Here is an 11,316-nt window from a genome sequence, read left to right on the forward strand (position 1 = left end):
ACTTAACGCGTTTTTCGGTTCTATTTGAAAAGTTTAACAACCCTACAGAAAAAAATCCGGCGAAATTTGCCCAGAAAATGGTCAAAATTTCACTTTTCTGAAAATCTCCATATAAAATCTGGGTTCGTGCTAATTATTTTGTCAGCTGGGAAATCCCGCGTTACCTTATCTAATCTACATACCTTGCGAGTTTGTTTGTTTGTTTGCTTGTTTGTTTGTCATAGTCTAACACCTTCTTGATTTTATCATCAATTTAATTTTTTTTAAATTATGATACAAAATTAAATCGAGTCAAATTTACCTTTATTATGGGCATGCAATTTATATTCTCTCTCAAACAGAAGGCAAAAGTATGATTGTGGAGAATGGATTCATTTAAGTCATTGTCAAACACCTAATACACAAATACTTCTGAACCAAAAATACAATTTAAGCCTATTCAATTTGAAGGAAATAGGGGAGCTGGGGCTAAGACGGCCAGGCGGGGTAAGACGGCCACCCCACTGTTTTAATAAGTATACTAATGAATATTACTAAAATGTTTAGCAATACTATTCCTCATGCTAAATAATGCATATGGAGTCACCTTTGCCAGAAATATTGTTTGAAATAGTATGAAAATAGCTCAAAATAAACAAATAATTTTTGAACTTGAAACTGGATGTAATTTTCATGAATTACAACTTAGGCATTTTTGTTGAATAACAATATGTTTTTCTGTCTTCAAATATTTTTTCATGTTAAATTGAAATTTTCCCTAGATTATGTCCCTCGAAAAAGTTCAAAAAATGCGATGAACTGTTTACAAAAAATGTTTAAAAAAATAATTTATGTGGGGGCAAGACGGCCACCTCCTCCGGGAGTAAGACGGCCACCCGTAATTTGTAGATTTTATTTGATATAGGTTATATTTTTGACGGTTTTTGACAATTAAGACATATATGTAGATAAGGAAAAGCATTTTCAATAAAACTATCCATTTTTAATCAAAATGCTGTTAACTACCGTTTCGACAACATTCTTTACTGTGATATAGCAAAACTCATTGAATAGTATGAAATCCTATCAAACTTTTCATAAAAATCGCTAATTTAATATTGTTTACATAATTTGATTCAAAATAGTTATGATGTTCAGAGAAGTCTGTTGAACCAACCATGTAGGTGTTTGGGAGGATTTAGCAAAGTTATTAAGTTAATTTATAGCATTGGCCGTCTTACCCCGCGTATTTCATAAATATACGATTTCAATTATTTTTTTAGAATTGCTGAAAAGTATTGAAAATTGGTTTTTAGACCAACTAATTTATGTCATTTCTATAATGGACTAGTAGTAGAACAATATGTACGTAATTTGAGATCAAAATAATCTGTTGTGTAAATTTTATTAGACTTCTCCCTTAGGGTGGCCGTCTTACCCCCATCTCCCCTATACACAATTGAAGTTGTACGATTTTTTACATGCAGTCAAGCTTTTACTTGATATTATTTCAACGATTTAACTTACTTTCTTATACCAATTTGTTGCAATCTATTAATCAGAGCCAAGATCAGATCAATTTAAATTAAAAAAAAATTTCCGGAAAATTGGTTAAAAATTTCTCGTTTCCCGGAAACATAATTTAACTTTAACTAAAGTGTTCTGTGGGGATGTGAGCCGTTCCGCCTTCGATAGCTCTCTGGTCCGTCGAGCTGTTCCCCCGTGCTGGTCCTTCTCACCTGGTGAAGTTGTGGTGTCCGCTGGGCGGCTTCTTGTCCCAAGTTGGCCAAACACAAAACACGCACTTTACATACTTCACAATATACAACATTTATTACTTTACAAACGCGATTTATTCTTTAATACAAATTTATTCTTAAAACTAACAAAGATCAAAAAAATGTAAAATAAAATTGAGTAGGGGTTTGCCGTGACCCGTTCACCACCGCAGCAAGTGGGCAATAGAGCGAGGCTTGCCGATCGCTCTTCGCTGCTCCCGACGATCCCGCGCGCATGATGAGGTCGTAGTAGTACGGTGGGATCGCTGCGATGTTATCCGTCGACAGGTCTGGAACCCGTCGACAGCGATCCCTCCGATAGTCCGGACCCTCGTACTCCAACATTCTCACCCACCCTGAAGCAGCTGATGATTCTGAAAAGAAAAAAGAAACTCCCCTTCGACGCACACGTAACCAAAGAACGACTGGACTGCTCATGAAGACTCGGAATCAGGTGTTGGTAGAATACAAAGCTTGACGACTGGCCGCTTGTAGCTCCGAGTAGCTGTCCTAACGGTCACCACTCGAACAACTCCGTCTTCTCCAGGATGTAGTTCTTCGATCCGTCCAAGTTTCCAACGCATCGGAGGTTGATTCTCGTCCACGATGATTACCAGCATGCCGACGTCCACCTTGACCGGCGATTTCCAATTCTTTGGCTTGGCTTGCAGCTGAGTCAGGTACTCCTTCCTCCAGCGTGTCCAGAAGTCCTGAAGCTGTCGTTGTACCAGCTGCCAACGACTCAAGCGGTTCAGCTTCTCGTTGCTGTAGTCCGGTTCCGGCAGCGCATGGATTGGTCCTCCAGTCAAGAAATGGGCCGGTGTCAGGGGTTCTAGGTCTGTAGGGTCATCTGAGAGAGGTGTCAAGGGTCGGGAGTTCAAAACGCCTTCAACTTGAACCAAGAGTGTGTTGAAGTCCTCCGCGGATACCGTGCTGTTTCCCAAGACTCGTAGAAGATGGTACTTCGCCGAGCGGACAGCAGCCTCCCACAATCCACCGAAGTGTGGGGCACTGGGTGGATTGAAATGCCAATTAATGCCTTCCTTGGTGGCTTCCCGACATATGACCTCTCGATCAGATTCCAAAATGTTGAACAGTTCCAACAATTGGTTCCTTGCCCCTACAAAGTTCGTGCCGTTATCAGAGTAGATATCGCTTGGCCTACCTCGCCGTGCGATGAATCTGCGTAACGCTTGGAGGAATCTCTCGGTGGAGAGATCAGAGACATGCTCCATGTGTACGGCCTTTGTACACATACAAACGAAGACCGCAACGTACGATTTAATCGCAATTCTGCCTCTTCCAGCCTTCGTAAACACAGGTCCAAAGAAATCAAGGCCTACTTTGAGGAACGGTTTACAAGCAGTAACACGAGCTGATGGCAATTGTCCCATTTGTTGTTGGAGAACAATAGGCTTAGCTCGAAAACAACGCTGACAACGGTGATAAACAGATCTGGCTGTATTCCGACCTCCTAGTGGCCAGAAACGCTGCCGAACTGCTGCGAGAAGTTGTTGTGGTCCAGCATGCAGCAGTTGTTCGTGGTAGTCCTCGAAGATCAGCTGAGTCAGCGGATGCTTAGCTGGCAAAACCATGGGATGCTTGGTGTCGTGTGTCTCCTGCGAGTGCGATAACCTTCCACCCACGCGTAGAATACCGTTTTCGTCAACAGCAGGGGTGAACCAGCGCAGTGGAGAGCTTCGTGCAACCGACTTCCCTTCCGACAAAGCCTTTAGTTCGTCCGCGAACACCTCCCGTTGGACCATTCCAATGATGGCCAGTTCAGCACGCTTGAACTCCGTCGCAGAGAGGAATTTATGTTGTTTAGGTGATGTTTGGTGACGCAGCATAGCTTTCAGCCGTAACCAGTACGCCGTTGACCTGACGAGCTTCATGTACGAGGAATACCTTGAAACGAAGTCAACGCTGAACGGTGTTTGTTCTTGAGTTGCTGTGCACGCCGTCTTTCTCCTCTCCGGTGCCTCATCCGGGGACACGGTTGGTTGCGATGGCCATTGGTCTTTCTCCAATTTCAAGAAAATCGGTCCCTCCCACCAGATCACGTTACTTCCGATCATGTCAGGCGGGATTCCACGTGAGATCAGATCAGCTGGGTTGATCGTTCCTGGTACGTGGTGCCAAGTGTGACCTGCCGTCAACGCCTGAATCTTGGCGACGCGATTGGCCACGTACGTGACCCATGTGCTTGGTACAGCCCTCAGCCACATCAAAACGCAGGTTGAATCCGTCCAGTAGTACACGTTCACCGAGACCTTCAGAGCTTGCAGAACCTTTTCCACAAGTAGTGCTCCCAGATACGCACCACAGAGCTCAAGGCGGGGCAGAGTTTGGAGTTTGCGGGGTGCGACCTTCGATTTCGACGTCAACAGGTGAACCGAAATGTTGCCTTCATCGTCCATGCTGCGAAGGTAAATGCACGCTCCGTACGCCTTTTCAGACGCGTCCGTGAAACAGTGCAGCTCGAACTTTGTAGCTCCTCGTGCCAGCACACAGCGCGGAATTCGAAGCTCGTTCAAGTGAGGAATTTTTAGCAAAAAACGTCGAATTTTCTCACCCACCGTCGCTGGCAACTCCGTGTCCCAGTCGATCGGTTTCCCAGTTTCCTTGTCGATCAGATCCCACAACTCCTGGAGGTAGATTTTCGCCCCAACGACGCAAGCTCCTATCAGGCCGAGTGGGTCAAAAAGTCGTGCGACAATTGACGTGACGATCCGTTTCGTCAAAGGTTGATTGGATTTGATTTCAGGAATTTGGAAGTTGAACCTGAATTGATCAGTTCTTGGTAGCCACGTCAGACCCAGTGTCTTAACGCTTGCGTCCTGATCCCAGCTGACCTCGTCAGCGAAAGCCAAATTCTCGTTCGGAACTCCCTTGAGTGCGTCTTCCCAGTTCGACGCCCATTTCCGCAATCTCAACCCACCGCTGGCCATCATTCCATCGTACTGTTGGCGCAGGTTGATTGCGGTGTCCAGATCAGCAGCTCCACAAATAACATCATCCATGTAAATGTCATCGTCGACAGATTCCGCCGCCAACGGGAACCGTTCCCGTTCGTCAGTCGCGAGCTGCTTGAGTGTGCGTGTTGCTAAGAACGGTGCAGGCTTGGTGCCGTAAGTCACCGTGGATAGCTCGTACGAGGCCACCTCCTCGTTCGGTCCAAACCTCCATTTGATGCTTTGAAGTGGTCGGTCCTCTGGGTCCATGTCGATCTGTCGAAACATTTTCTCGACATCGGCGACCAGCATCACCTGGCGAACGCGAGCTCGTAGCATGATCGTACGCAAGTCTTGTTGCACTATTGGCCCTACCAACAGTGTGTCGTTTAAGGAGACGCCCGTGGATGTTTTGCATGAGGCATCAAACACCACCCTACACTTTGTTGTAGTGCTTGACTCGCGTAGAACAGGGTGATGCGGAAGAAAGCACCGCTTGACGTTCGCTCGTGAATCGTCATCCACCTTCTCCATGTGCCCTAGAGTTATGTACTCCGTCATGAAGTCGTTGTACTGTTTACGCAATTCCAAATCCCTTTCCAGTCTCCTTTCCAATCCGTACAGCCGTTTGGTTGCGATCTCCTCCGAGTCGCCTAGCTGTTCCAAACCTCCTTCGTGTTTTGGTAGAGTGACCGTGTAGCGCCCATCCGGTGCCCGTTTCACCGTGCGCTGATACTGCTCCTCGCAGCGAGTTTCATCCACCGAGTAGTTGTTGGAGTCACCTACTTCCTCGCAGGCCCAAAACCTCTCCAGCAACTCGTCCAACCGATCAGTGAGCGCCATGTTGCAGGTGATCGTGGTTGGTTGTGAAGTCTCCACCACCTCGCCGGAAATGATCCAACCGAAAACCGATTCAGTTAGAGTTGGCAATCCGTTGCAGAGCGACAGCTCTTTCCCAGTCTTGAAGAAGCTAAAGAATGCCTGAATGCCAATCACCAGATCGACACTCCCTGGTTTGAAGAATGACGGATCGGCCAGATCGATGCCGTCTGGAATTTCCCATTCCGTGATGTCCACTTGAGTCATTGGGAGATCAACTGTGACCTTTGGAAGCACGATAAAGTGAAGGTCCCGTGAGAAGATCGAAAACCGTGACTTGATGGTGGCTTGAACCCTGTGTTTAGCCTTGGTGGCGGCATTTCCGATGCCAGTGATCGAAACGTCGACCCTTTCCCGTTGTATCCTCAGTTGTTGACAAAGTTTCTCCGATATGAAGTTACATTCAGATCCGGAGTCGAGCAGCGCACGTGCCGGTACGCGAAGACCATGCTCGTTCTCGATCAGTACCACAGCGGTTGCCAATAGTATTTTCGACGTTCGACGATTAGCCACGTGGGAGGACACCTGCTCACCAGCGGCTGTGCTTGCGGTTTCACCTAGCGTAGATTGGCGTTGATTGTTGTTGCTCGTAGTCGGCACCATCTCGGTCGGGTTACTACGCGCATTTCCTCCTCCTTCCGGTTGGAAACATACCATCGTATGATGTCTGGCCTTGCAGTTCCTGCACGAGAAGCGAGATGTGCACTTCTTGGCTTGATGACCTGACCTCAGACAGTTGCGACAGAGGTTGTTGTTACGGATGAACGATTCCCTACTCGCGACCGACATTTTTTGGAAAGTCGGACAGATGTAGAGTCCGTGCGATTCGGGACACGCTGGGCATTTTGAGATCGGCTTCTGGATAGCGTTGTGGCTCACCCGAACCTGAAACGGTTTCTTCTTCGCGGCTGCGTTAGAGTCCTGTTTGTACTCCGACGTCTTCACTGGTAACGCTTCGAGAATCCGTACTCGACGCGTGAGAAAATCCGTCAGATTTTTCAAAGAATCCGTTTCCTTCGTAGATGTAAACTCCTCCCATCCACGCCGCGTAGCAGGGTCCAACCTTGAGCTCAGAAGTTCCACCAAAAGTAGATCCTTGTAATCGTTGGGCTGAACCACCTGGTCCAGGGACTGAACGATCATATTGAACGATTCCACCAGCTTGTGCAGATCCTTTGCAGACTCCTTCACCAGAACAGGAAGCTCGAAGAAGGACTGCGCCTGTTTCTTCTTCAGCAGTTTATGGTTGTTGTACTCCTTAGACAGGGTTTCCCAAGCTAGTGCGTAATTGGCCTTAGAGATCTTTATGTTCGCGATGTGTGACAAAGCTTCGCCTATCAGACTACTGCGCAAATAATGAAATTTCTCGACATCTGGCAAATCGGTCTTCCAATGGATTAGTGAGGTGTAAAGATCCCTAAAACTCAACCATTCGTCGATGTTTCCATCGAACTTTTGGAGAGTAATCGGCGGAAGACGAACATGATCCATAGAGCCTGACGACGTTGATTGATCAGCTGGAAGGGTTGATTGATTGAGGTTGGGTTGCGTGAAATCCTTCAACTTGTCCAGCAGAAAAGATTTGACCTCGTAGTACAGATTTTCCCAACTTGATCGTTCCTTGTCAAATGTTGCAGTGGTGCCCTCAAAATCGTCGTGCGCCATGATGTCACTTGTGACCTCGCTCATCAATTCCCACAATTCATCTAGACGCTCGAGACGAACGTTGATTTGGTTGGCGGTCGCATCTTCCGGGTAATCGTCTTTGAACTGGCAAATGATGTTAAACGAAGTTTGATGGCTTTTGAGCTTCGCCAGAAGCACCTTCAGCGAGGTCGTGGCAGTCGCCACCGTTGATTTCGGAAGTCGCGGCATGACGTTGAGCGTGATTGACCGGGAAAATGAGATGCAGTTGTAGTGACCGTACGTTTGTCCAGCAACGACAAGACATATACTGTGGCTGTGGCAGCTTACCTGCCCAACAGTTTACTGCGCTGGGTAAATTTGAATGAAATGTCGCAGTAGATCCACAGTCCGTAAAACGGTCCACGCAGGTCGTCAATGAATGCCAGTTGCCAGTAACGCTCGAAATAGTTCAACGGGAAATCGACGAGGAGAAGAGTGCATGTAGTATCCAACGTTTTCACTTCGGCCGACATATACTGTTGGCTTTACCTGTGCAAACAACAGCCTAGCAGGATACCGAAGGAAACCGTCCAACGACCAGAAAACGAGCAGCAAAGCGGAGTCTCAGAGCAGCCAAATCGAATCGTTCCAAACCGAGGAGAGTGAGAGGGCAGATGTAGTACCAAAAGTCTTACTTCGGCGTGACATATACTGTGCCTCACCTGGAGAACTAACAGCAACACCAACACGAAGTAGCGAAGAATCACGTTGAAGCGGATGGGTTAACACCCAGGGATTGCGCGCCAAAGAATGGTAACTCGAAGCGGTGTTTGTGTGTGCATCGAAAACGGGATTTATTGTGTAGTAACCAAATGAGTTTGCCCCGGCAGGGCATATACTAGTGTGTTACCTATGCAAACAGGTTTGAGTGCGATGCCCTGGTCGACGGCTGCAAATCCACACGGTTGTACACGTGGCCGGCTTCGTCCAGCCTGCCAACACCGATCGGTCGGCGTCCACCGAGTTGTCGTCCCGTACCAGCGTTCCGCGCTAGCGTCCCAAGCCAGCGAACCAGCGTCGCCGTTCCGTACCAGCGATTGGTACTGGCGATCCAGGCCGGCGTTCAGTACCGCCGTTCCTTGCCGGCGTCCAAAGCTACACCAGCAGCACACGAACGCGATGATGATGAGTTGATGCCACAGTCGATTTCGTTTTCACCGGCGGATTCCCGCACCGGTAGTTGTCCAAATCGAAACTCAGCAGTCGTCCTCGCTCGAGTAGTCCGCGTCGGTAGTTGACCGCACCAGCGGTTGACCACACCGACGATTGGTAGCGCCTGAAGTTGCCAGGGGCCGTTCCGATGGCCGGTTGACTCGGAAGTCGTAAAGTCACAGTAGGACGTGAAAGAAGTTGGTGTTAGAGTGGAGTTCGGCTTCGGCCAAGACATATACTAGGCGTAGTGCGGAGTTAGCTTACCTCACCAGAAAGGTAGTTACATGGAGTAAGCTACCGCGATGGCCGATCCTCGCCGTGATGAAAAGGTCCTTTGATTCCGACAGGACAATGCGGAGTCCCGTTGAATGCCCGGTTGTAATGGCGTCGTACAGCGTCGCGACCTGGTTTCGCGCGCTGCTGCTGCGATGGCGTCGTCCCCGCGGTTCACGCGGCCCAGACGATCCGGAGATGTTGCCTCGACGGTCCTTCCCGGAGTTATCCGGTTCGAAGGACCAGCAATGTGGGGATGTGAGCCGTTCCGCCTTCGATAGCTCTCTGGTCCGTCGAGCTGTTCCCCCGTGCTGGTCCTTCTCACCTGGTGAAGTTGTGGTGTCCGCTGGGCGGCTTCTTGTCCCAAGTTGGCCAAACACAAAACACGCACTTTACATACTTCACAATATACAACATTTATTACTTTACAAACGCGATTTATTCTTTAATACAAATTTATTCTTAAAACTAACAAAGATCAAAAAAATGTAAAATAAAATTGAGTAGGGGTTTGCCGTGACCCGTTCACCACCGCAGCAAGTGGGCAATAGAGCGAGGCTTGCCGATCGCTCTTCGCTGCTCCCGACGATCCCGCGCGCATGATGAGGTCGTAGTAGTACGGTGGGATCGCTGCGATGTTATCCGTCGACAGGTCTGGAACCCGTCGACAGCGATCCCTCCGATAGTCCGGACCCTCGTACTCCAACATGTTCTTTTCTTATAAAAAATGATTTTATTTTTAAAGTCTTTGCACTATTAAAAAAAGCTTCAAAGAGTATTAAATAAAAAGTGCTCAACTTTGCCCTCAATTTATTTGTAATACGTTTCAAAAGGTATTTGACACATCCATATGTAACAAAATCGTTATTAGGCAATCATTTATTTATTTTTCTGCAACAAAATCATTTTTTAATTGGTATTTTTCCAATTAATCTGTGCAAACAAATAAATAGAAATTTAAGCAAAGATAAAATAAACAGTTCAAAAAATCCTGCCGTCCTCGTACCGGGATATGACGGGGTCGTTTGTTTTAATCGCTCTGGAGCAGTGGGTGGTAAAATGGCGAAAATGAATGAAAATATAAAATAAAAAAAACGAAAAAAAGGAAATTCCCGTTGAAAGGCCTTCGACAGCCGAGAGTGAGGCAGAGATGTTTATCATCGCCGGTGGGCTAACCGGACGAATAAAAACGTCAACCAGCACCGTCCTCCCCCCCCCTCCCCCCCTCCCTCATTTGTCCGTATGTGTTGGAGTTGGTTAGGGAGAGAGTGCAAAAAAAGTGCTAAATAAACGGAAACTTTGTTATCCGGCCTCCGCTTTAGATTTCGTCTGGTCTATAGGGCCTCAAATCTGAATCCCTTGTGTTTTTTTTTCAATTTGGAAAAAAATACATTGAAATAATGATTGTTAAAAAAAAACAAAACATTTGTCAATTATTTTTTAAATAGTTAGATTGTCCCTTTAAGATTTTTGTTTTGTTCAACACACAAGTTATTCATAATCATTTCTAAAATCATTGTGCCTTTTCTAAACTTTAATATTTTGGGTCGAACACTATGAACATAGACCCCAATCCCAGCGTTCAATCAAAACTGCTGAGTCCACTAACTGGTGTTGGCTCCCACCGTGAACTTCCCCACGGGGTGGTCAGTGACAATCGTGTTACCCCGCGGTGTCACCCCAAAAAACCTTCACAAAAAAAAGCGAGAATCACACCAACACTAATCTTGTGAGCAGTACCAAAAAAAATCAGGATCGAGTCGTTTTTGAGGGTGCATGTGTGAGAGTGTGTGTTTGCACTAAATTTTGACCCCCCATTGAAACGTGTGATGGCCTGCTGGCAAAATTTTCCATTTGCACTTTATCTGATGTCACTTTAGGGATGATTTTTGGATCCAGTTTTTTTTCGGTCTCTGTTCTCACCATGCTGCCACCGGAATTGTTCGCCAAATTGAGGGGAAGGAAACAAGTGGTTCCGCTTTGGAGACGGTCCATTATCTGCACACTCTTGAAAGGTTTCCTGACCCTTTGATGGATTACTAGTGCTGTTTTTTTTCTCTAGTAATTAACAATCGAACAATTTATTACAATTTCTGAATTTCTGAAATGATGAGGGTCTGGGGTTGAATTTGGCACAAACATTTTCTATATTTTTTTTTTGTGATTTACAATTTAAATGAGAGAAGTTAATATCATTCTACAGTAGAAAATGTAAAAAAAACTATCAAAATATCTAAAAAGTAATTGTAAAAACATGACAAAAACTATAAAGGCAAAAGGGGTGGTAGAATAAGCCAAATATTTTCAAAAAAGAACACTAAACTTAACAAGAAAAATACAAATAAAAATACAAAAAAAAAAATGAAACAAGAAAAGCATCATCAAGAGAAGTAAAAGGGTAATTCTCCGCCAACTCACACAGCAGTTGCCCAGACCCCTCTTCGATTTGTGTGAAACTATGTCCTAAGGGGTAACTTTTGTCCCTGATCACGAATCCGAGGTCCTTTTTTGATATCTCGTGACGGAGGGGCGGGCATTTTTGAACATGCGAAAAAAGAGGTGTTTTTCAATAATGTGCAGTCTGAAACGGTGAAGAGATAGAAATTTGGTGTCAA

The 11,316-nt window shown here is 46.2% G+C and overlaps 1 protein-coding gene across 1 annotated transcript; it reads right to left on the bottom strand.

The window, feature by feature from the left end:
• Positions 1 to 2,191: 2,191 nt before the first annotated feature.
• Positions 2,192 to 7,465, bottom strand: LOC119768929. The gene is made up of 2 exons (XM_038260741.1): positions 3,229 to 7,465; positions 2,192 to 2,595 (listed from the first exon to the last, which is right to left on the bottom strand). Exons 1-2 carry the CDS (start codon positions 7,463 to 7,465, stop codon positions 2,192 to 2,194), a joined length of 4,641 nt encoding a protein of 1,546 aa, XP_038116669.1.
• Between the last annotated feature and the right edge of the window lie 3,851 nt (positions 7,466 to 11,316).

Source organism: Culex quinquefasciatus, chromosome 3, assembly GCF_015732765.1.
Source record: "Culex quinquefasciatus strain JHB chromosome 3, VPISU_Cqui_1.0_pri_paternal, whole genome shotgun sequence".
NCBI lineage: Eukaryota > Metazoa > Arthropoda > Insecta > Diptera > Culicidae > Culex > Culex quinquefasciatus.